At 36.8% G+C, this 25,802-nt stretch overlaps 1 protein-coding gene across 7 annotated transcripts in view; it reads left to right on the top strand.

Moving 5' to 3' along the window:
• Window positions 1-25,802, top strand: part of LOC132392697 (serine/threonine-protein phosphatase 6 regulatory ankyrin repeat subunit B-like) — a 162,125-nt gene that overhangs the window by 112,458 nt on the left and 23,865 nt on the right. For 5 of the 7 annotated variants that reach the window (XM_059966942.1, XM_059966946.1, XM_059966945.1 and 2 more), the window contains exons 16-23: window positions 4,167-4,278; window positions 10,015-10,041; window positions 11,363-11,434; window positions 11,548-11,749; window positions 15,945-16,032; window positions 17,401-17,518; window positions 19,039-19,255; window positions 22,176-22,263. In XM_059966942.1, coding sequence (XP_059822925.1) covers window positions 4,167-4,278; window positions 10,015-10,041; window positions 11,363-11,434; window positions 11,548-11,749; window positions 15,945-16,032; window positions 17,401-17,518; window positions 19,039-19,255; window positions 22,176-22,263 — 924 coding nt within the window. The remainder of the gene's footprint in view (window positions 1-4,166; window positions 4,279-10,014; window positions 10,042-11,362; window positions 11,435-11,547; window positions 11,750-15,944; window positions 16,033-17,400; window positions 17,519-19,038; window positions 19,256-22,175; window positions 22,264-25,802) is intronic. The other 2 variants (XM_059966943.1, XM_059966941.1) reach the window with 1 other exon arrangement.

The raw sequence follows: 25,802 nt of genomic DNA, 5'->3' as shown, positions 1-25,802 counted from the left end.
ATTTGGTATGACATCTCATCTACCGTCTGGGTAGTCTCCAGCCCCTTGGTATGAACATCGAATTCTCCAACTTCCAGTAATTCCCTCCCTCTCCCTTCCCCCATCCCACCTTCACTAGCTGCCTATCACCTCTCGTGACTCTGGCTTCTTCTTCTATCCATAGTGCTTTCCCCTTAGATTCCTTCACCTCTCCTGCCTATCCCCTCCCTGTTTCCCCTCCCCCACCCCTTGATCTTTTCTCAAATTGGTTTTCCACCCTCCCCCCACCTTCTTTATAGGGCCCCTGCCCCCTTCTTCTTTAGTCCTGACAAAGGGTCTCGACCCGAAACGTTGACGGCTCCTTTCAATGAATGCTGCCTGACCTGCTGAGTTTATCTAGCTTTTTTGTACGTAGTAATTTACTTTTGTCATGTTTTGAATGATTGAACCTAAGAGATGCTCATTAAGCAGACACAGGAAGTAAAAGATGATCTTTTGTCAAGAATATGTTTAAAGGCGATATTGCACTAGATCCACAGTAATGAAGGATTTGTTGACCCTGATAGCTGAATGATTTTTTTCCCCCAATTGTATCCTGTTGTAAGTGAAGTCACTATGGTGACTAATGGGTTATTGATTGATATTTAGATCTCTTTAATCTTTTTTGTAACAATGAAATAAAGTGCAGTTGAGATGCATTGAATAAATTTTCTCTCTAAATGTTATGCCCAAGTCTGACTTCAAACTATTTTTGTTTAGTAATGATACGTGAACTCATCAAGGTATAATTGTCCCAGTTAAGAGACCATTCTGAGTTGAAGCTCTGATCATTGGAGACAAATGTCCTGAATAGTGATTTAAAAAAAAATCATGGTGGAAACAGAAGATGTTTGTGCGCAGATCTGCTGAAATCCTGATCATACTGCTGTTGCTATGATTGCTGAACCTTTGCTGACCCTGGGGGCCCCTTCTGCTAAACAGCTATGTATTATGAGGATTGTATTATAATTCCACAAAGCATCCACCTGCTCCTGCAGAACAATTGCTTCCTAATGCCGTAGAGGACCTACTGCTTGCTCGTAAATTATTACATAGGGGCAGGAGGACTTTAATTAGTATAGCCTGTACTCACAGAAGCATAAATTTGCTTTATCAGCCAATCTGCTAACAGAAAAATGTATATAATTGCCAATGATGTTTTTTCACTTTGTGAGCCTGCCCTCTACTCTCTTCCCCCCCCCCCCCCACTTTGTTAGTCACATCGCTTCAAGTGCTCATCAAGGGATCTTAAATGTGATCAAGCTTCCATTTTTCACTCAGGATTGAGTTTCTGCCCCTACTATTCCTAGAGGAATTTTTTTTTGGTCAATCCCCTTTTTCCCTAAATCCATGCTCCCAGAAAACATACTCTCTCCAAGGCCATTTAGACCTTTCTGTTCACCATAATTAGGTTTCCCATAATTTTTTGAATCAGGAGTAAGGCATAGAACATCATAGCACAGTACAGGCCCTGTGGGCCATAGTCTTATGCTGACCTTTTCACCCGCACAAAGGTCAATCTAATTCTTCCACCCTAATTAACCCTTTAATTTTCTGTCATTCATGTGCCTCTCTCCCTTCATTTTATTGTTTGCCATTGAAGAAGCACCGAGCCTTCTGGGTATCTCCTCATGACCAAATTTTGAGCTCTTGCAACAAGCTGTAGTGCCTTTACATAATTTCTTCAAGGTAGTAAACAGAACGGTATGCAGTATTATGACTGTAATCTAAGCAATATTAGGCATGGTTCTAAAATGACCTTGCTACAAGTATCTTGTATTTTAATGATCGATCTTACTTGTTCCATACCTTCAGAGATTTTTGCACATGTACTCAACAATCCTTCTTTCTGCTACTATTTATGTTATTTATTTGTGTTCCTTTACATTAGTGTCCTCCCAGATGCATAATTTCATTGTTCATTTTGAATTTCATGTGCTTCATTTGTGCCAACCAAGCTAATACATTGATATCTTCCCTTAGCTCCTGTATGTTTATTATCTCAAGCTCTTAGTATTTATCATATGTGCTTTCATTTTGCCTTATCCAGCCATGTCAGTTCTTCATGACGTGGTCTAAACCATCACTGCCATCCCTGTATTACAATGATTCAGGTAGCTATTTGCTTTCATTGTGGCTGTTTTCAATCTAGTCTTACAAAATTATATCACAGCCTTATTAAATTGGCATAATTCTTGTTGAGAACACCAATGTCCTTGAACAAAAATTCCTACAAAAATATGGATATGGCCCAGTCCATCACAGGTAAAGCCCTCCCAATCATTGATCACATCTTCATGAGATGCTGCTGTAGGAAAGCAGCATCCATCATCAGGGGCCCCTATCACCCAGGACTTGTTGTCTTCTTGCTATTGCCATCAGAAAGACGGTATAGGAACCTCAGGGCTCACACCACAGGTTCAGAATCAGTTACTAACCCTCAACTATTAGGCTCTTGAGCCAAAAGGGATAACTTTACTTGCCCCATAATTAAAATGACCCCACAAGCAACAGACTCACATTCAAGGACTTTTCATCCCATATTCTCAATATTTATTGCATATTGACTTTTTTTTCATTTTTGTATTTGCACAGTTGGTTGTCTACTGCACTCTGGTTGAACACCCAAGTTGAGTGGTCTTTCATTGATTCTGCGATGGTTATTATTCTAATTATTGAGTATGCCTACAAGAAAATAAATCTCAGAGTTATATATGGTGACATGTATGTACTTCGATAATAAATTTACTTTGAACCTTAGTCCTATCTTAGTCCTTTTCTGAAACAATGCCTTCAAATTGCACTTAAAAGCCTTTGGACATTGTCTCGCTCTCCACTTGCACAGTGTTCAGTACCAGCCTCTTCTTGCTGCCCTTGCTATATTCTGATCACAACACTTCAATTTTAAAAAAATCAGTGATTTCCATAACTGTTTCTCTATTGCTGCCATCATTATTATAAAGGTAGTCAGAATCCACTAACTTAGGTAGTTTTGCATTTTTGGGAGAGTACCTGTGTATGCAGTCTTCTCCTTCTCTTTGACAATTTGGGGTTAATAGGACACTTAGGCCTATGCAAAGTTCCTCTTTTTTTAATTTCTTGGTGCAATCCAGATGGCATTTTGATTTTAAGTATGTCATCCCTCCTCAAGGTGGGTATTTTCTTAACAAATATAGCTGCAACCTCTCTCGAAACCTACTTTTGCAGCCCTTTCAAAGGAATGCAAACCTGAGAGATTGCAGGTTTGCTCTGTAAGCTGGGAAATCAAGCCTGTCTGTCTAATAGCCTATGAGGAGGATGGCCTTCTCTTCCTGACAGATCGCTCTAATAGTTTGAGTGGGGCACATCCTCCTTCAACAGTTGCCTGTTCCATGCCATCATGACATAAAAGATGAATACCAAAGTAGTGGTATTGCACCATGATGTAGTAACCTGCTTAATTAATGGGTACACACTGTGTGCTGTAAAGGAATAGAGGGAAGTAATGAAAGTGACATAATTTTTGTACCTGCCAGCGATTGTGAAGGGTGGGAAAGTAAAACAGTGGATGTTATGGTTATGGAAAAAGAAAACTAATGATTGAGTGGTCAGAGCTGTAATTAAGAAGAACCTTGCAATTTACAAGTGTTGAGCATGGTTATCATACTTTCACACAAAATACTTCTATCTAAACAACTTAGTACTGCTTTGTTTGTTACTTCTGGAGATTACTTCTTTTCTGAAGCACTTGGCGGCAGCCCAGGGTAGTCTTCTTTACCTCTAGGGCAAAGGACGCATTCATGCATATACCTCCTTGCCATGATCTTGTGCTGCTCCGTTGCTCAATACAGGGCTTACTGGCCTGTTCTTGTTTTATTACTTAGTTCCTAATTTGCCCCTTTTTTTCCTGTTTTTTTTTCTTCTTTTTCTGTTTTTCTCCTTCTTCTTTCTCCTGGTGCAAGGACAGCTCTATTTTATTTTAATTCTCTGATTTTGGAACAATTGAGTTGCAAGGTCATTGTGTTGTCTAAGTTGACTATGTGTTGGATTCAAAAAGAATACACCCACCATGACTATTTCTGTGCTGTATGATGGGGCAGACATAGTGATAGAGAAAATAGAAAACGGCAATGCAAATTAATTGCTGACTTTTGTCAAATATGTTACAGCTGTTTACAGTATTTGCTTCACAATGATGCCAACCCAACAATTCGAGACAAGCAGGGTTATAATGCCGTACATTATGCTGCTGCATATGGGCATAAGCAATGCCTGGAGCTGGTAAGAAATTTTATTTTTATTTGATGCAGCCTTACATTCATAGAAAAATAACAAATAATATGCAGGAATACAAAATTAATGTACAGTATTTTTAATCTATTATAATGCCACAAAGTTTGCTATTTCTGTAAATGGCTTCCTTGATTCAGAACTTTTAATCTATTATACTGTTTCTTTAAATCGTTAATTGCCCTACTAACAGCTTCCAGACTAACTTATTATCACATAACTTCAAATGTATCAATAGTAATTCAGATTTAGATGTTTAGATTACAAAGAATGAGCCAAAATTGTCTAAAATTAACACAGAAGAACTCTTGTATTTTCCTGTTGATGAAGCAATGATATCCTATCAATTGAGGCCTTCTATTCTTACCATTTCACAAGTAAATTAGGGAAAATAAAGGGGTTTGGATAGAAGGGGAGGATCAAAAGGATATTGGGGTTTGGATGGCAAAAAGGTGGAGGAATTTGGTAAGGCAGATATTCTGGGGTGAGAGGATATTTGGCCAAAACAGAATAAGAAGTTGAACGACCTTGTTAATGGTGGAGGGTCAATGTGCAGGATTAATGCTGTTTGGGGAAACTGACTTTTAATAAGTTAAACATTTAGCTGAAAAAGGCTGGAGTCAGTTATCCAGTAATTGCCAGCATAGAGTATCCTTTAATGTCTGTTGAACTTGGAAGAACTTGAAAAGGGCTTTGTTCACATGTGACATTAAAGGTGGTTTTCACTGTCAGATTCCACTTTGCTTTCCAAGTCTTTGATTTTAACCCCGGTCTTCTGTTCTAACCTGAAAATGGCCTTCCTAAGTGCAAAGGGTGATAGGCACACAGCTACTATATCAGAAATATGACTCATTCCATGAATGATGGAACTTGCATTTGCATTTGACAAGTGATGCTAGATAACTTGATAATTTTAAAGTGGAGATTGGAAGTTATTTATCAATCAAAAACACTGAATGATATCAAGAATTACAGAATGATATCAATGAAACACATTGTAAATGGAGATAAGTTTTGTTGTGGCATGTAATGTAATGGTTTAGTTGAATGCCAGAATAGGCTTTTGAGATTAAATGGCATATTTCTCTACAAATTCCCAAGTATTCTATGAGATTCTCCCCAATTTTTGAAAACTGTTAATTCAGCTTTTTTGAACAGAATACTGCTCTAGTTGGTTAACCTTTCTTCACGAATACAGTAGTATAATTGTGGTAAATCTACACAGCCTTCTTTTCAGGTGAATATTTCTTTGCTTAAATGTTGGCTCTTGAATTGAAGGTTGTACCCAAGGTGAGACCCTACTCAGGACTTGGTATAGTTGTAACAATGCTTCTAATTTCATGATATGAAGCCCAGTATTTCATCACAGATTTTAGTTTTTTACTTGTCCATAACATTTTAATGATTCAAATGCACAGAAGCTTCAGTCTTTTTCACCTTTACTGTGTCTTGTTTCACACAATTTATGATGTAGTCAACTATATTCAAATTGGATAATGATCACCTTTCCTATATTTGCCGTTAAATTTTGTTTAGTCACTGAATCCATGTTTGAATTTTTCTGATTTTTTATATATGCTAAGCTACAGCAAACTTGGATGTTTGATTCTCCATTCCATTTTATACCACCATCGCTTGAATAAAAAGGATAAACTGTTAAGAATTTGACATAACATTCTTAAAATACATTGCTAACCTAATCCAACCAACTAAAGTGCCTGGTTTATAATTTTTTGGTTTTTCCAACTTTTTCATTTTATAAATGGCACGGTAATTTTCATGATTTTCCAGTATGATGTAATTGAGTTAACTTTGGTGCTGGTTGGGGCATTGTTAAAGTACTTCATAATTTTAAAGCTTGAAATGAAAATAGGTGCTCTTGAGGATTTGTCACTTATTCATATTATAATTTTTTTAAAGAAATGTAAATCTGCTTCCTCTAAATTTGGTGTGTTCCTATTTCATGTGCAGAAGTTGTGTGACAGTGAGCCTTTATTAATTATTTTTAACAATACCATTCTGGGAATACTTTTGATTGTTTAATTTTCTTTAAATAAGTAGAACACAAACAAATACACCCAAGTAGCAATTACGTAGTGTTTCATGTATCTTCCAAAGCTAGAAATAGTATTACTTTTCATGCTAGTGTTGTCTCTTAAGTTATACTACTTCAACATGCATTAATGATGTGGGTTAGTAAATGAAAATATTTTTTGGATTGTTGCCACCTTACCTCTATATTGAACACAGAAATCAACAATATAAGACAAACTAAGAAAGTACAAGTATGTTTATGTTTAGGCTTCAATTTAAAAACTCACAGGAAAGGGACTAAATATGATATTACAAAATGCTACTTCCAGCAGTATCTAAGTAACTGTACTAATCAAAGAGTAGTTTTCCTTTCAAGAGGAAGCTATTGTGCAGCTTGACTGTGCTAGTTAATGAAAGATCTTACTTCAATCTGAAATGCAGATGTGTTTCATAGAAAACATAAACCAGAATTCTTCAGTCATCCAACGAAATTAGCATTCCAGATAAACTAAAGGAGAAACCTCAGTACATTATATTGTACTTCTGTTAAAAGGCTTTGGATGATTGTTGCGGATGAATCAGGCAAAACATAATAATCTGAGAGTTGGACAATTTAGGAGTGAAAACTTTTTTCTGCAAGGTCATGGAAACCTGGAAACAAATGATTTGTCTTTGTGTTTCTATGAAAATTGTATGCAAGTAGTTCGTTAGCCTTTGAAGAAAAGAGATGCCACAGAATGCAGAGCAATACAGCACAGGTCCTTTGATGTTCTGTTGGTCAAAATACTCCCACATAGCACTCCATTTTTCTGTCATCCATGTGCCTATTTAAGAGTCTCTTAAATGTCTCTAATGTACCTGCCTCTACCACCACTCCTGGCATAATGTTCCATGCACTCCATCACTCAAAGAAACCTACCTCTGGTTTCCACCTCCCTCTCCACCCACCACCTATATATAGACCAGTCACCTAAAAATTAAGGTCCCTCATTAGCTATTTCTGCCCTGAGGAAAAGGCACTGGCTGTCCAGTCTTATCAATGCCTCTTATCATCTTGTATACCAAGTCACCTCTCATCCTCCTCATCCAAGAGAAAAACTGTTAACTTTTTCAACCAATCTTCATAAGATATGCCTGCTAATGCAGGCAGCATCTGGTAAATCTTTGCACCTTCTCTAAAGCTTCCACACACTTCTTATAATGAGACAACCCAGAAGAGAACACCAATTCTCCAAGTGTGGTCTAACTAGAGTAATAGAAATGCAACATTACTTTGCGGATCTTGAACTCAGTTTTTTAACCCATGCTGTCAACCTGCACAGCAATTTTGAGGGATCTATGGACCTGGACCCCAAGATCCCTTTGTTCCTCTAACATTGCTAAGAAACCTGCCATCCAAGGTGTATCACTTAATGCGTTCCCAGATTCATCTCCATCTTCCACTTCACAGCTCAGCTTTGCACTCTTATCAATGTCCCTATAATCTACCACAACATTCTACACTATCCACAACACCACCAACTTTTGTGTCATCTGCAAACTTGCTATCTCACCCTTCTGCTTCCTCATTCAAGTCATTTATTAAGATCACAAAGGGCAGGGGACCAAGAACAGATCCCTGTGGAATGCAACATGTTACTGACTTCCAAGTAGAATCTTCTACCTCCCTCTGCCTTCTATGGGCAAGCTAATTTCTGAATCCACACTGCCAAGTTTCCCTGAATCCCATTCCTCCTAGCACTCTGTAAGAGCCTACTACGGGGAGCCTTGTCAAACACCTTACTAAAATATATATAATTCCCAGGATTATCCCTGTTACCTTTCTTGAACAAATGAATAACATTTGCCTGCTTCAGTCTTATGGTTTTACTCCTGTGGCCACTGAAGATGCAACGAGTATCCCCAAAGGTGCAGCAATCTTTTCCTTTGCTTCCCTAGTAACCTGGGGTATATCCTGTTTGGCATGGGTCCGTATCTATCCTAATGATTTTTAAAAGTTTCAACAGATCTTAGTGTTGACAAGTTCCATCATATTAGCCTGTTCTACACCGTCATCACATTCTTCAAGGTTCTTCTCACTGGTAAATTCTGAAGCAATGTATTCATGAAGGTCCTCACTCACTTCTTTCGACACCAGGCATGTTTCCTCTTTTATCCATGTCTATCCTACCCTCACTCTATTTGTCCTCTTATTTTTCACGTATATGTAGAATGCTTTGGTGATTTTAATAATCTAACTCACCAAGGCCTTCTCATTTTCCCCTTTTTGCTCTCTTAAATCCATTCTTAAGCTACTTCCTGGCTACCTTGTAACTTTTTTTTTTACAAGGTCTGAACTTGATAGTACAAGGTCTGTACTATTCTTTTTCAAAGGTACACATTTATCCAGAATGTCATTCAAGTGCTCCATAAGCAACCACCACATTTCCATTGTACATTTTCCTGAGTAAATCCATTCTCCTGCCTAATAGCATTGTAATTCATCCTCTCCCAATTAAATACTTTTATATATCAGCTGTTCTTATCCTTGTCCAAGGATATGAAAAAAAGGTCAAATGTTAAGTATTAGTTTATATTTCTTGGTATTAAAATTTGTTAAGTGCTTACATTGCACAATATTTTAGTTATACCTGATGTACTTTCCTTTGCATCAGCTTTGAGCACCTATACTTTGAAAATCATATGTTGACTTTGATAAAGGAAACAGTGCAGATTCATCAAAATTCTGCCAAAGACTAAAGACTCATAACATTTGTATTTTCTTGTGATTAGAATGTTAGTGATGATTTAATTGAGCTGTTTGAATGACTGTCTAAACCTTTTGGAGGAATTTGATACATTTTCAAGGTAGAACCACTAGATGTTTTTTTGGTTCAAGATAGTAGCACATGATTAGAACCGAAGTCCAGATTGGTTCAGATTTAATTAAAAAAGTGAATACACATGGTACTGATTGATTTATTGAATTTTTACTGCAGTGAATGCAATGAAAATAAATACATTTTATATTAATGCCAAAATCAACTTGGAAGTATAGTATATATGTTTAAAGCATGTGTTTGCACCTGCAGTTTTCTTAATTTAAATATGCAAAATAATCAGTTACTAGAAGAATTTTACTGTTCAAACCGAAGGAGAAATGCAATTGCATAATTATCATTTTTATTTTTATTTAAGTATTTTGATACACCCCGCTATTGAGAATACTTACAAGGAACACAGCCCCAAAGAAACAATACTCATCATCAAAAATCCCTACCATCTAGGCCATGCTTTTTCTACTACCATCAGGCAGGTCATACAGAAGCCTTGGGTCCCACACCTCCAGCTTCAGGAACAGTTATTACCCTACACCCAGGTTCCTGAACCATTGTGGGTAACTCTGCTCACCTCAACTCTGAACTAATTTCAGAATTGACTTACTTTCAAAGACTCTACAGCTCACGTTCTCAGTATTATTTATCTATCTATTTATTTATTTGCGCTATTTGTTTTCTTTTGCACATTGGTTATTTGTCAGTTTTTGTTTATGTAGTTTTTAATAAATTCTATTGTATTTCTTTATTTTTTTGTAAATGCCTGCAAGAAGATGAATCTCAAGGTAGTATATGGTGACATATACCTACTTTGATAATAAATTTACTTTGAATTTGACTTTTGCTATTACTTTAATGTTCATTTTTTTTAAATTAGATTGCCAGCAAAACATCCTTGGAGTTTGTAAGTAATTAAAAGTGCCTGCATGATGCTCTTATTGGAATGAATTTAAATTTTTAATGAAAATACTTTCTGTGTAGCTTTTGTTTAGTTATTCTTTACATTGCATGCTATGATTTTGTGTTTTTTTTGCACTGAGTAATAAGAGTTAATTTCACCAAGCATTACCTAAGCGTGAGTCTTCTTTCGTCTGGCTTTCTTGGATAACCATGAGGTTACAATATTCACTTTAAAGTTACAATAACTAAAGGTTATTATGACTTTGAAGTGAATATTGTAACTAAAGGTTATTGTTCCACAGGGCAGTGTTTCTGCTGTAACTAATTCTGACACTGATAATAAGCATAGGGTTGTTGCAAATTTTGATAAGAAATATAAACAAGAACTCTTTAACATTCATTCAACAGTACATCAGTTCCAGAAAAGAGGTACACAGAAAAAGTGTATTGGAGATGGCTAACTTGTGTTCCCTAAGTATAGCAGTCAGGATAAAATGAGAATGTGTCATATTGTGTTAGAGATGAGCAAAATAGTATTTAAAAAGTCTGAACATGCATCATATCATAACCTTGTGACAACACATAAAAGTGTAATTGAAATGCTCTATTTAAAGAAAAACTATTTCTGGTCAATTTTCATTGTGCAACTGTGTTTTTAATATTTAATTTGTAAACTAATTTCCAATATAAATGGAAGTGAACTATTCCAGGTATTTTAATTTTAGCCGTTGTTGAAATTACTATGTGTGCCATTGTTTCCATTGATTTTTTAAAAATCATATAATTAAAATATTGGTAGCCTTTTAATCAAGTGTCTTGTTAAAGCAATTTAATTTTCATTTGTTTATAATAGCAATAAATATCCACAGTTTGAGTGTCCTATTGCTTGGTTAAAGTGTGCAACTAAATGTGGTCTCTTTTTGTATAAGTATGATCATAGTAAAGTACTGTACATTTTAAGTGATTTTCACAAGGCTGTATTCGGAGTGTGTTTGTTTTGGATTCTTAATTAGAACTCAACTTTCACATTTCTATTATTTTGCATGCAGATCTGAATGAGCTTAATCTTATTTTGAAAAAATTCTCCTAACAAATGATATTTTAGTATTCCAAGCCAACAGCAAAGCCAGAAAGAATATGTTCTGCAGTTTATGAAGGATAGCAATTTTTAAAAACTAGAGTTAATTCTAGCCCAGTAACCTGCAGAGTTGTATTTTGCATTGTACAATATATTTATTTTACTTGACAAAGTAAAGAAATGTTTGAGTGTTTAAATGTCTCCTCTGTAGCTTTATTTATTCTACAAAAAAAATTTGTCTTTTTAGCTTATGGAAGCCACTGGGCACAATTTTGATGATTCTGATTCAACAGCTCCAAAGAGCCCCTTGCATTTAGCTGTAAGTTACATTATTTTGACTCTATAAACAGGTAATAAAGTGTTAGTATAATTTTATTCTAGACTAAAATTCTTCCCTTTTCTTTCTTTATTGCTCTGATTTATCTTTTTTAGGCATATAATGGTCATCACCAGGCACTTGAAATACTTATTCACTCTGTTGAGGATCTTGACGTGAAAGACATAAATGGACGTACAGCCTTAGATTTATCATCCTTTAGAGGTCACAATGAATGTGTTGAAGCCCTCATTAACCAGGGTGCTTCCATCCTAGTAAAAGATGGTGTGGCTAAAAGAACCCCACTTCATGCTGCAGGTACCTAGACATTTATTTCTCAATGGCATTGGCATAAACATAGAAAGATAATTGTTTATTTTGTGGAAACTCAAGTTTCTTTTTTTTGATGTGATCAGTCTATTTATTTGAAGTGAAACATTGTAGAATTTAATGTAATTTAAGAATTTTGACATGATCCAAGAGAATTTAAAGAAGTGAGAAGTTTTTCCTGGATTAAAACCGTTAAGAATCTAACTGATTGATTGAATAATAAAAAATTAAGAGTTTTCCTAGCTCTCTAACAGCAGTTCAACCCACATAAATTTTGCTATTTCTTAAAATATCAAATGTCATGGAGGTGCCAACTGAAGAGCAGTTGGATAGAGTCATAGAACTCCACAGCACAGAAACAGGCCCTCCTGCCCATCCAGTCCATGCCAAACCATTAATCTACCTAGTCCTATTGACCTGCACCCAGACCATAGCCCTCTATACCCCTCCCATCCATGTACCCATCCAAAATTCTCTTGCGTAGAAATCAAACCTGCATCCACCACTTGCTCTGGCAGATTGTTCAACACTCTCACCAAACTCTGAGCGAAGAAATATCCCTTCATGTTCCCCTTACACATTTCACCTTTCACCCTTAACCCATGACCTGTAGTTGTAGTCTCACTCAACATCAGTACAAAGAGTCTACTTACATTTACCTTTTCTATATCCCTCAAAATTTTATATATTTCTACCAAATCTCCTTTAATCTTTTGTGTTCCAGGGAATAAAGTCCTAATCTATTTAACCTTTTCCTATAAGTCAGGCCCTGAAGTCCCAGCAACATCCTTCTGAATTTTCTCAGCACTCTTTCAATCTTCTTTGCATCTTTCCTCTAGGTAGGTGACCAAAACTGGACAAAATATACCAAGTTAGGCCTCACCGACGACTTGTACAATTTCAGCATAATATCCCAACTTCTGTATCCAGTACTTTGATTTATGACTGTATCCAGTACTTTGATTTATGAAGGCTAATGTACCAAAAGTTTTCTTCTTGATCCTATCCACCAGTGAATTCACTTTCAAGGAATTGTGGATGTTTTCCCAGAACCCTCTGTTCTGTTGCTCTCCTTGCTGTGTGACCTACTGTTCACTGTGTGAGACTTACCTCCATTGGTCCTCTCAAAGTGCAACACCTTATACTTGTCTGCATTAAATTCCATCTGCCATTTCTCAGGACATTTTTCCAGCTGGCCCAGACCTCGCTGCAATCTTTGATAGTCTTCCCCGCTTCCAGTGCGCTCCCAATCTTGGTGTCATCTGCAAATTTACTGATCCAGTGTACCACATTATCATACAGATTGTTGATCTAGATGACAAACAACAATTCACCCAACACCAATACCTGTGGCAGACCATTAGTCACAGAACTCCAGTCAAGAAGCAACCATCTGTTGCCACTCTCTGGATTCTCCCACAAAGCCAAGGTCTAATCCAATTTACTACTTCACCTTCAATGCCAAGCAACTGAACCTTCTTAACCAACTTCCCATGCGGGACCTTCTCAAAGGCCTTACCACAGTCCATGTAACCACCAGCCACTGCCTTGCCTTCTACAACTTTCCTGGTAACTTCCTCGAAAAACTCTCAAAGATTGATTAGACATGACCTACCACACACAACACCATGTTCACTATCCCTGTTTAGTCCTTGTCTATCCAAATACTCCTATATCTGGTTCCTTAGAATACCTTCCATTAACTTTCCCCACTGGCCTATAATTTCCTGGCTTATTCTTGGAGTCTTTCTATAAACAACAGAAAACATTAGCTATCTACAATCCTCTGGCATCTCACTCATGGCTAAGGATGTTGTAAATTCTGCACTTACCTCCCATAGGGTCTGATGGAACATCTTGTCAGGCCATGGGGATTTATACACCCTAAATTGCCTCAAATTGCAGACACATCCTCCTCTGTTATCTATATAGGGTCCATGATCTCGCTGTTACTTTGCCTCACTTCTGTAGACTCTGTGTCCATCTCTTGAGTAAATACAGATACAAAAAATCCATGTAAAATCTTGCCCATTTCTCCATACATAGATTACCACTGTGATCTTCCAGAGGATAAATTTTGTCCTTTGCTATACTTTTGCTCTTAATATATCTGTAGAAGCCGTTAAGATTCTCCTTCACCTTGTCGCAAGATTTACTGTGTGCCTTTTAGTCCTTCTGATTTCCTCCTTAAATGTTCTATTGTATTTCTCACTACATGAGCTTTCCAGTTGGTCTTGTCTGAGCACTGCCATGCTACTTTTGCTGACTAGTAATGCCACCCCTCCCCCTTTAATTTCACTGGCTCTATCACATCTAAAAGAAATGGAACCCTGGAAAATTGAGCTGCCAGTCCTGCCCTTCCTGAAACCAAGTTTCACTAATAGTTGCAATGCCATAATTCCACATGTTGATCAATACCCTAAGCCCATTCACCTGTCCTATAATACTGTTTGCATTGAACTATATGCAGTTCAGAACAGTAGTCCCACCATGCTCAGCCTTTTGATTCCTGACTTTGTGTGTAGGCTTAACAACATCTTTCTCCTCAACCACTCCATTATCTGTTCTGGTGCTCTGGTTATCATCCCCCCCCCGCAACTCTAGTTTAAGCCACCCTGAGCAGCACAGGCAAACCTTCCCGCTAGGATCTTAGTCCCCCTCCAGTTCAGGTGCAAACCATCCTTTCTGTACTGGTCTTACCTTCCCTGGAAGAGAGCCCAATGATTCAAAAATCTGAAACCCTCCCTCCTGCATCATCTCCTTAAACAGTATTATCTTCCAATTTCTGGACTCACCAGCATGTGGCATGGGTAACCATTCTGAGACCACAACCCTAGAGATTCTGTCCTTTCAGCACCTCACTGCCAGAACTCATTCTGCACCTCTCGTATGCAGGTCATTGGTATTGATGTGAACCTTGACCTCTGGCTGTCCTTCTCCCACTTAAGAATGCTGTGGACTTGATCCGAGATTTGCACTTTAACCCATTAATTTGATTGGATTGATTCATAAGGTTCCAGAAGTGAAGCAGCTGTCTACTCAACAATTATGTGCAATCCAGTTGTTATTAATGTCATTTATCTGCATGTGTTCAAATTATGCCAGAAGGAATGCAATGGAGATATTTCTAACATATTTTCTCATTGACAGTTTTTAATAGACTAAAGGCAAAGAATAGCTGGGTGATATCTAATTTCACTTTCTCCAACTGCTTACCCACGTTTCTTATTCTCTCTGAATCAAATGATATAACTTGGATCCATTTTTTCCTCAATGTGGCAAATCTTTGATATTCTTTATTTCCTGCTGCTACTTTGGAGTTGGTGCTTCATATTTTCAACTGCAGAAGTATCTGGAAAATTTAGTTGTTCTAAGGGGAGAAGGAGATATTTATGACACTGTTCATTAAATGTCTCAGGAGGTTGTTATCTCAATTTCTTAACTCTTCTGGCATACTTTTAGCATGTTACTATAAAGGTTATGCTAGGGTTCTATCTGGTCTTGAATCTATCATCAAATATTGTGGGTATGAGAACTAAACACCTGATAAATGAACAAATTTTACCATGTTTTGTTTTGATGTTTCTTAGGTTCTTCAATACAGCAATTGTGTTATGAGGCATTTTTCTGGTGGACATTTCCTCAGAGAAATGTTCATTATTTATAAACTCGTGATTTGTCTGTTACTAAAGTTTTTTTTTTAAAAATTGGAGCTATAGACTTAATCAACCACACATTAATTTTGATTACCAAAGTATCTGAAAAACTGCATTTAGTTAGATAATTGTCATGAATATATATTGCATAGAGAACATAGCTGAAACAATCAATGTAGCTTGTTTCCTAAACTTAATTTTATTTTAAATTGAACAGTGCTTCATCTTTTCAAAGATGTTTGTAGCTGCCATTAAAAGTTAATTTGGGAAAGTAACCGAATAATTACTCATTCCTGATTCTGTAAAATTCTGACCAAGTAATCATATTAGTGGAGGAGGAGGAGTCCTTGCGGAGAATATTTGTAATGTCCAGTTTAATAAGAAGGAAACAACACATATAGAACCATGCCAGTGTATCTTTTGCCAATACATTCTTAAGCATACTTCATCTTTAGTTTGTATGTATATTTTTTACAAGAGATTGAAATGATGAAGGGCAGTACCTATGAATTTATTTTCTGTTGTAGTATCTAATGGTCACACAACATGCTTACGTATGTTAATCGAGGGTGTAGAAGGCTTGGATGCAGTTGATGTGACAGATGGCAAAGGACAGTAAGTAGATATAATGATTTTGGACTTAGAAGAATATAACGTTTTTTTTCAGATTTTGGAACTTTACCTGGCTATTGAACTTAATGGATTTCTTCTGTTTTCTCTCCAAAATATGTATCATAATAGTTGCTGAATTGTTAAATTATGATCAGCCATTAATGTTGTAATTCTTTAATCAAGTTCATCCATTTTCCATGAGCTTTCCTTAGAATCCTTCATTTTTTACCTGCACTGATTCCTTGTTAATAGGTGCTATTGATTTTGCGAACAGCACTCTATTGGGAATACATTACAAATCATACAATTCAATGCATGAGAGACATTTTTCTCGCATTCCTACTTGTCCTGTTAATCTGTTAACACTGCTAATCAGTCCTTCAGCCTGAGTTATATTTTCACTGCTATTTCAGCCTTTCATATTTTAAATGCCAAAATCAAATCCCATTCTGGCCTTCTCTGTTCTAGTTTATCCACTGAGCCAACATCGGCCATATTTCTTCATCTCTGGAACCTTTGTTTAAAATATATCCATTTTGAATCAATTTCTAAACCTTCGCATCCTTCAGATGAAAAGATTTGGATAGGAACTCTCACTCTGAGGCTGAAAGACATTCTGATTTAATTTAATTATCTTCTCCCCCCACTTCCCATTGCTCAATGTCTTCCACCACTGCAATCTTCTTGAAGCTGTCAAACTCCCAGTTCCCAATTTGCTTTTGGCTAACCCAGTACTCCCTTCCACACTGCCTTTTAGATTTCTCCTCTATGTTTCCTTTCTGCGACTTGATCTAGCTCCTCAGACTGATGAGTACCAGCTAGAAAGCTGATGTAAAAGTTTGTAACAGAGCATACAAGCATTGCATCTGGTCACCCAGATGAAGGAATACTATAACCTGTATCTTTCTGACCTCCTAATTAACAACTAAGCATATGGTACTTGAATTATATAACTGGGCAGATGAGTTGTGAATGTATGAAATTATATTTGACAAATCCATTAATTATTTGTGAGGTTTCAAATGACGATAGTTGTGGTTGTGGATGTGGATTTGGATTTTCAGGAAACATTTAATCCAACCCAATCAGAATTCAAATTTACAACCCTATTGGAAGATTGTATCTAGCAATTTCAATTTTATCTTCCTCTTTTTCCTTCCTTCAGAATCTTAGGATGCAGCCTTCCTGTACACCATTGTCTCTACTTTTAAGTATTGTGAGCCTTTGTTGTAAAACTATTCCTTATTCATTTTCTTGTGACGTTTGTTGTTTAATACTTTGATTGGTAAGTCTCTGATGTGTTTTGATTTTATATACATGTTAGTCCTGAGATGATACACTAATTATTTTCTTTGAAATATTCTTCACTAGAACACCCATGATGCTTGCAGTTGCTAATGGACACATCGATGCCACGATTATGTTACTTGAAAAAGGTGCAAATGTAAATGCAGCAGATAAACAAGGATGCACAGCCTTGCATCGTGGGGTGAGCCATCCATTTAAAATGTAGAGGCAGATAGCTGTTTTTGAAATAACATTGGAAACTTATTTTCAAATTTAAACTTGCTGGGCATGAGGAATTAAATTAAATTTCAACGTGTTTTTTTTTAAAAAGGCTTAAGATGTTGGAAGTCTACAATAAAAATAGAAAATACTGAAACACTCAGCAGGTTAGGTTACATCTATGGGAAAAGAAAGGGTTCATCTTTTGTCAGAACTGGAAAGAAAGCAATTTCTCAATAAGAAACTGATCCTGACATAGGGTCTTCAATCTGAAGTGTTTACTCTGTTTCCCTTTTCAGATGTGGCCTGATCTGCTGAGTATTTTCAGCACTTTCTGTAGTTATTTCAACATTTTGTGAGAAACTGATTGTTTCAATTTTAGAATTGGAAGTTTGATCTTTAAGTAGGTTCAGTATGATTGTATGATGTAATTTGCCTTTGAAATATAAAATCAATCTTTAAGTAAACCTAACGTAGCTCTTTGTCAAGTAGATAAAAGATACAGCAAATACTAGAATCCAGAACCAAAAACAGAATGCTTGAAAACTCATAGGTGAAGCAGCATCAGTAGAGACACAAAGTATAAATCAATGTTTCTAGTCAAGAACTTGCATCGGGACTGAAGGGGAAGAGGAAAGATTGTCAGTATATAGCAATACAAGGGGGGAGTAAGTCAGAGACTAACAGGTAATAGGTTGAATCAGTTTTGGGTGGTGATGGGAGTTGTCAAGGATGCTTGGCATATAGGATGGGGAAGAGGAGATGATGGGAAGGGTGAATAAATGGTGAAGAAGCCTTCATGAAACCCATGTGTATATGTGTCAGGAGAACCTCAGGGGTATTGGTTACCTGAAATTTGACAATTCAATGTAATGCCTGGTCTGCACCAGGAGAAGATAAGGTGACCAGTTTGTAGAACAACTATGCTGTGCCCACAATAGACACCTTAAGCTTCTGATTACATGTTATTTTAAGTATTTTCACTTCCACACTGATCTATCTGTCCTCCGCCTTCTCCATTGCTACTGAAAGGCCATGTACAAATCAGAAGAACAACCTCTGGACTTGTGTAGTTTACAACCAAATAAACAAAGAAGAGTTTTCCAGTCAATTTTCACCCTGATGTCCTCCTGCTACACATAGTCACCCTCCCACCTAGATTTCTTTTACCTTTGTTCACTTCTTCTATCCCCTTCACACTCACACCCTTACATCTAGTGCCATCATTCCTCCCTGCACTCTCCCATCTAATTCCATCTAACATCTACTGGTCTTTGTCCCACCCCTTCCACATACTTGTATATACTGGCAATCTTTCCTCCTCCCTCTCCAACCTGATGTAGGGTCTTAACCTAAAATTTATATATATGTTTTTATTCCACAGATGGTGTTCGCTCTGCTGAGTTCTTTAGGTGTTCTGTTGTATGCCTCTTTGTTAGATTGATTTTAGTTAAGTCACAATGTAAGTAGATTATCAACATATTGGATGACTTTCTTTTATAGGTTGTTACCGGTCATGAGGAATGTGTCGAAACACTGTTGGAACATGATGCCTCTATCTTATGTCGTGATTCCAAAGGAAGGACACCATTACATTTTGCAGCTGCCTGTGGTCACGCAACTTTGTGCAACTTATTGCAATCAGCACTTTCTATAAGTACCCTATCAAAGTTAACAGATAAACATGGCTGTACTCCTTTGCACTGGGCATGTTACAATGGTACATAATTTCATAGTTTAATATATGGAAATACTTACTTTAAAAAAATTGAAGTGCCATTTGAACGTAAGAAATTGAAACAGGATTAGGCTCTCTGGCCATCGAGCCTACTCTGCCAGCTAATAAGATCACGGCTAATTTGGCCATGGAGTCATCTTCATCTACCTGCTTTTTCCTCATAACCCTTAATTCCTGTGCTATGCAAAAACCTGTCTAACTGTCTTTAATTAATAAATTTAATGAAATATAGGCTCTACTGCTTCCTTGGGTAGAGAATTTCATGGATTCACTACTGTCTGGGAAAGTAGTTTCTTCTCATCTCAATCCTTAATCTATTCCCCAAATCTTGAGGCTGTGTCCCCTAGATTCAGTCTCATCTGTAATTGGAAACAACTTTCCTGTTTCTATCTTATCTGTTTCATAACTTTATATGCTTCTATAATATCCCCTGTAAATCATCTGAATTTCAGTGAGCATAGTCTCAGGTGACTCAATCTCTCCTTGTAGGCTAAACTCTGAATCTCCAAAATCAACCTGGTGAATCTCCTCTGTAGAGCTTCCAAAGCCTGTATACTCTTTAGGGCCACTTTATTAGGTACTCAGTGGACCCCAGTGTGATCATCTGTTGTTGGAAACCCATCCATTTCAAGGTTTGACATTTGCGTTTCTGAGATGCTCTTCTGCACACTACTGTTGTAATGCATGGTTATTTCAGTTATTGTCACCTTCCTGTCAGCTTGAACCAGTTTGCCCATTCTCTTCTGACCTTTCTCATTAACAAGGCATTTTTTTTCCCACAGAGCTGCCACTCACTAGATATTTTTTGTTTATCACAGCATTCTCTTTAAACTCTAGAGCAGTGGTTTCCAACCTTTTTTTATGCGATGGACCAATATCCTTAAGCAAGAGATCCGTGGACCCCAGGTTGGGAACCCCTGTTCTAGAGACCGGATGTGAAAATTTCAGGAGACCAGCAGTTCCTGAATATTTATACCTGTCTGACACCAACAATCATACCATGGTCAAAGTCTCTTAGATCAGATTTCTTCCTTGTTCTGATGTGTGGTCCGAACAACATCTGCCACATGACTGGCTGATTAAATATTTGCATTAACAAGCAGTGTGTGTGCGTGTGGCTGAGAGAGGAGAGGGTGACATATTACCTTTAATGTAATGGAAATATCCCCCTTCAAAATGAACATCATGTAATTTTTTTTTTACTGATTTTATACCCTGCCTGGTTAATTTTTTAAATAAAGTGGATTTTTGTTTAAAAGTGTACCCAAGTGTATCTTTCCTCATGTAAGGAGACCAGAATTGCTTGCAGTACTCCAGGTGCAACCTCACCAATACCTCAGTACAGCTTCAGCATAACCTTCCTGCTATTAAATTCAATCCCTCTTGTAATGGGCATTCCAATTGTCTTCTTGATAAACTGTTATATCTGCAAACCAACCTTTTGCAATTCATGCATAAGCACCCTCAGGTCCCTCTGCACAACAGCTTGCTGCAATCTTTCAGTATTTATATAATAATGTAATCTTTTTTTCCCCTCCAGAGTGGTTAACCTTGCATTTACCAATGTTGTACTCCTTCTGCTAGACCTTTACCATCACTTTTGCTTTTCTACTCAATTTATTTCCGTCGGCAAACTTAGATACACTACAGTCAGTCTGCTCTTCCAAGTCATTAGTGTACACTCAGTGGCCACCTTATTAGGTACATCTGTACACCTGTCCATAAATGCAAGTATCTAATCAGCCAATCATGTGGTAGCAACTCAAATGCTGACATGGTGAAGAGATTTAGTTGTTGTTCAGAGTAAACACCAGAATGGGAAAGAAATGTGATCTAAGTGATGTGACTGTAGAATGATTGTTGGTGCTAGATGTGGTGGCTTGAGATCAAATTATTGATCTTCTGGGACTTTCATGCACAACAGACTCTAGAGTTTACAGAGAATGATGTGAAAAACAAAAACAAAAAATCCAGTTAGCAGCAAGTCTGTGAGTGATAAAGCCTGGAGATAACAAGACAGGTCAGAGGATGTCCAAAATGGTTCAGCTGACAGGAAAGTGCAAGAATCTCACATAACCATGTGTTACAACAGTGGTGTGCAGAAAAGCATCGCTGAATAGGCAACATGCCCAACGTTGAAGTGGATGGGCTACAGCACCAGAAGATCCAGGAACATACACTCAGTGACCTGTTTGGTAGGCTCAGGAGGTACCTGTGAACACGTGTGGACCCAGCACCATCCCCTGCGCATGCCGCTATCCTCAGATTGCCAACCAGAGAGAAACCTATTTATCCCAACTCTCTTCCTTCTATTGGTTAACCAATCGTCTGTCCATGCTAATACATTACCCATAACAGTATGCATTTTTATATGCTGTTCATAGTGTAATATTTGCAGAACAATTGCTTTAGCTGAACTGAAAAACTTCCAATTATGTTTAATGGGGGTTATAGTATACTTTTTCTATTCCCCAGAAACATAAGTTTTGTTTTGGTTGAGTATTGTATAAAATGAGCAAGCAGTTTTGGATTTTCTTGCAGAGGTGAAGGAATGATGAAAGCCCAAGGATGGGAAATTGTGTGTTCTAAAAAGTAAAAGTAAACTGCTGGGGTATAATCCAATCAGTATTTGTGTTTAATGTAATTGAAGAAAAAGTATTAAAGAAAACAAATTTTCTGGAAAAAAAACAAAAATATATGACCAGAAAACATGAATTCATAGAATATTGAACAATCTGGGAAAAGTTGCATGATAGTAATCTATATATGAGTTTCAGGAATTCTGTTAAGATTAATTTAAAGCCTTTGACTTTGTTACATATTGTGTGAGAATCAAATTTATTTTGTGTAGGGATTTAATGTTTCTTTGTGATTGAGATTATACAAATTCTGTTTTGTTCAGGTCATGAAAGTTGTTTAGAGGTTCTACTGGAACAAAAAGAACTTAGAAAATTTTCTGGTACTCCTTTTACTCCTTTGCACTGTGCAATGTAAGTCAATTCTGAGCTAATCTTTCTAATTCTAATTAATGTTTGAGTACTACATGGGAAGAGAGAATTAGATCTGATTAGATTGAAAATGTAACAAACTAGTTTGTAAGCAGTTGTCTATGACATTCTCATGACTGTTATTCATACCTATAATTCATTATCTGACTGAAATTTCTATCCATGGTATGTTCTATTCTCAGCATGCTGTTAATAACATTTGCTGATATAGAGACATGACTAAAAGATGGAACATACTGTAGGAGGGAATGAATTTGAAAGATCATAGATTGGAACTAGACAATGCTTCTTACTTTTCCTTAGATAGCAGTAAAATCAGATGCATATGATATGAGCCGAGTAGACTAATGGGCCCTACATCTTACCATTATTTTGTATACGTATTACTTAATCAAATTCAAACATTTTCAAGCAATACCTGGTTAGTTGTAAATTTTTATTGGAAAATACATTGAGAGACTCTGAAGATTGTTAAAGGTGGTCTTCAGCATTATCTTTACCTTCATATAAATGGACCAATTTAATTGACCTTAAGAAACTGAAAACTGGTGTGTGCACAATTTATGATTTTGAAAACCAGTAAGGGATTTCAGCTTATTTAATTCAATTCTGAAATATTATTTTAGTGTTAAATGTCCTGGCAAAATAAATGCTTATTTTAATTAGTAAAATATTTATTTAATTTTGGGACTCAAAAAATGACCATATTGTCATTTAAAAAATACTACAATTAGAAAGACTGTTTAAAAAAGATTTTTTAAAAAAGATTTAATTATTTAATGTAAATGTTGCTTTTGTGAAGTAATCTACGGATGTTAACATCGAAGTGAAGAAGCTTGAAGTTCCAGTATTTTTGGTAGAGTTCAGTATTTTGGTGCCAATTAACTAGATTTGTGTGTCCAGTGAATGTTATTATAATTTGTTATCCAACTCTTCAAAAATCCTAGTGGTTCAGCATTTAGCTAACTGGGTGCTGATCACTGCACTCCATTTAGCATACTGAGACTCCAGTTCTTGCTCTCTCCTTTCTGCATACCTGGACTCTGTTTCCTTGAAACTTGGTTCTCAGGTAAATTTGTAATTCCCCTGAGTAACTCCTTTTTTAAAATACAAAAATGCATTAGACTATTAGTACAAAATAGTCTGAAAAATCTGCTCACCCTGGGACCACCTGCTTCCAAAACTTACCAGATGAATGAAGGTTTATTATATTTAGAATTATTGTATTTTGTGCTTTGTGCAATACCTGTTCTGCTATACATTATTCATATTTTAAAAATGAAGTTTAAAATAAGCATGCTTTTCATATTTTAGGATATACTTACAAGCTAGTGATTTGATTTTACCCTTTTCCCCCAATTCATAAGTGATAGATATTAGAACAGTTTAGGATGAAAAAAATCACAATAGTAACCTTTTTTGCTGATCTGTAATAGTTAAGAGTCTGATTGAAATATACTTGGGTCAAAGTAAAAACATCTGAAGTGAAATAATTTGTTCTACAGCTTATTTATTTTAATCAAAACCTACAAACTTCAGTTGCCAGTGAATACATGTGCTCTGTGTTCTTTAGAATAAGATTTGACTGATCGGTTTCATGCAAAATATCTTTTGTCTCCTGCCACATGGAATGAGAAACATCCATTTTGCATTTCCTGAAAACCAATAACTTAAGGGGAGGGGTGGGGCTAGGGAGGGAGCTGCACTCTCTGGTAAGGGGTAGAAGGTGGAGGAAGCAAACACAGACCTGTAGAGGAGAAGAGGGCAAAGATGGAAGTCATGTATTTTGGTTTACACATCAACAAGGTCAGGCATTGTCTGAGGGGCAAAATGTGTATATGAGAAAGAGAAAGTTAAAGCATTTGAATCATTGCAATTCAGGGTAATTGGTACTGCTTCTAAAATTGGACTTCTCTCAGGCACAAGAGACACTTGAAAGATCTACAATCACTTTCACGAAATATTGGACACTTAGAGTATGGCTTGCAACTTCTGAGGATTAATACATTAATACATTAATGTTAATACATTAATACATTAATGTTAGTTAATACATACAAACACCATCCAAAATTATGCAGAGAACAGAAGACTATTACATCAATATGCTTGCATGCAAGTTTGATGTTGGTGCTGCTGTTTTGAAGCTTGGCACCTCAGCCAATGCTCTTTCTTAGATGCACATAACTGAATATATTAAGCAGCAGGAAGAACCCCACATACTCATTCTTATAGGTTATAGGTGATTGTTTTGCCTATGTCACAACTTTAGTAGTATTGAATGGCTCAAAATTTATACATTATGAACAAAATTCTTCTTTAATATAAAATGGAAATAGAATAAATGGAGGATAATAAAAACTGAAGGAAGTGGGAGGAGTGGGAGAATGGTTTTTGGCATGAAGTTCTGGCTATTTGAGATGTTTGAGAGCAATTACTTTTCTCACATTGAGCAAGAAACATTGTTAGAGGTGATTTCCACTGCTTGGGGCTCCAACCTTAACCTTGGAGTGGGTCGAGGTGACTTTTAACTTGATGATGAAAATCAAATTTTACGGGTATAATCTTTTCATGGCTGGTGTTGGAGCGATTGCAGCATCTTGCAGTTTGCCCTCCAGCATTATAAAGAAAGTTATTGACATCTTTCTTCTCTGCTCCCTGATCAAGAGGCTAACAAGCAAAGAATGTGGATTGTATAGTGAGGATTGCAAACTATGGTACATGGTGTCTTAGTCAAGTCAAGTCACTTTTTATTGTTTTGACCATAACTGCTGGGACAGTATACAGTAAAAACGAGACATCATTTTACATGACCATGGTGCTACATGAACAATACAAAAACTACACTGAACTACGTAAACCAACATAAAAACTACACTAGACTACAGACCTACTCAGGAGTGGATGAAGTGCACAGAACAGTGCAGGCATTACAATAAATAATAAACAAGACAATAGGCACAGCAGAGGGCAGTAGGTTGGTAGTCTAATGGCTTGGGGGAAAATCTGTGACATAAATAAACAGCTGAATGGCGACATCCGGGGATTCCGTGGAACTAAAACAGACTGACTGACTTTCCTCTGTTCAAGTAGTAAATTGAGCAGGTCAGTGTCTTGCAGACCAGCTACACTTCATATAGCTGTAGCTTGCTGTGCTCCTTGTGGCGGAGCTGCCATGATAAATTAAAGCATTGCTGCTGGGCATTAAGGGCTACCAGCAGATGACCACGTAAACGGCTTGTGTACTATGAAAGCAGTAATGCTGCATGCACTGTAATAGAGTATGCCATTGGCATGTCAAAACAATACTTTTGCTTAGACCACCTGTTTGCAACACCAAAGGGAGGGTTCCTGCTAATTCATATTTGCAATTATTCTCACCATACAGTTCATTTCTTTCTTATTTGGGTTAGTTAATTTAATAAACTGATATTCAATATTTCAAATGTTGCTTTTGTAGAAGAACATGTTGAGTTTCAACATAGTGTTGTTGACTTTTTGGATTTTTTTCGATTGGGGCT

This window comes from Hypanus sabinus, chromosome 4 (genome assembly GCF_030144855.1).
Source record: "Hypanus sabinus isolate sHypSab1 chromosome 4, sHypSab1.hap1, whole genome shotgun sequence".
NCBI lineage: Eukaryota > Metazoa > Chordata > Chondrichthyes > Myliobatiformes > Dasyatidae > Hypanus > Hypanus sabinus.
The sequence above is the reverse complement of the archived record's forward strand: the minus strand, read 5'-3'. Positions and strand labels throughout refer to the sequence as shown.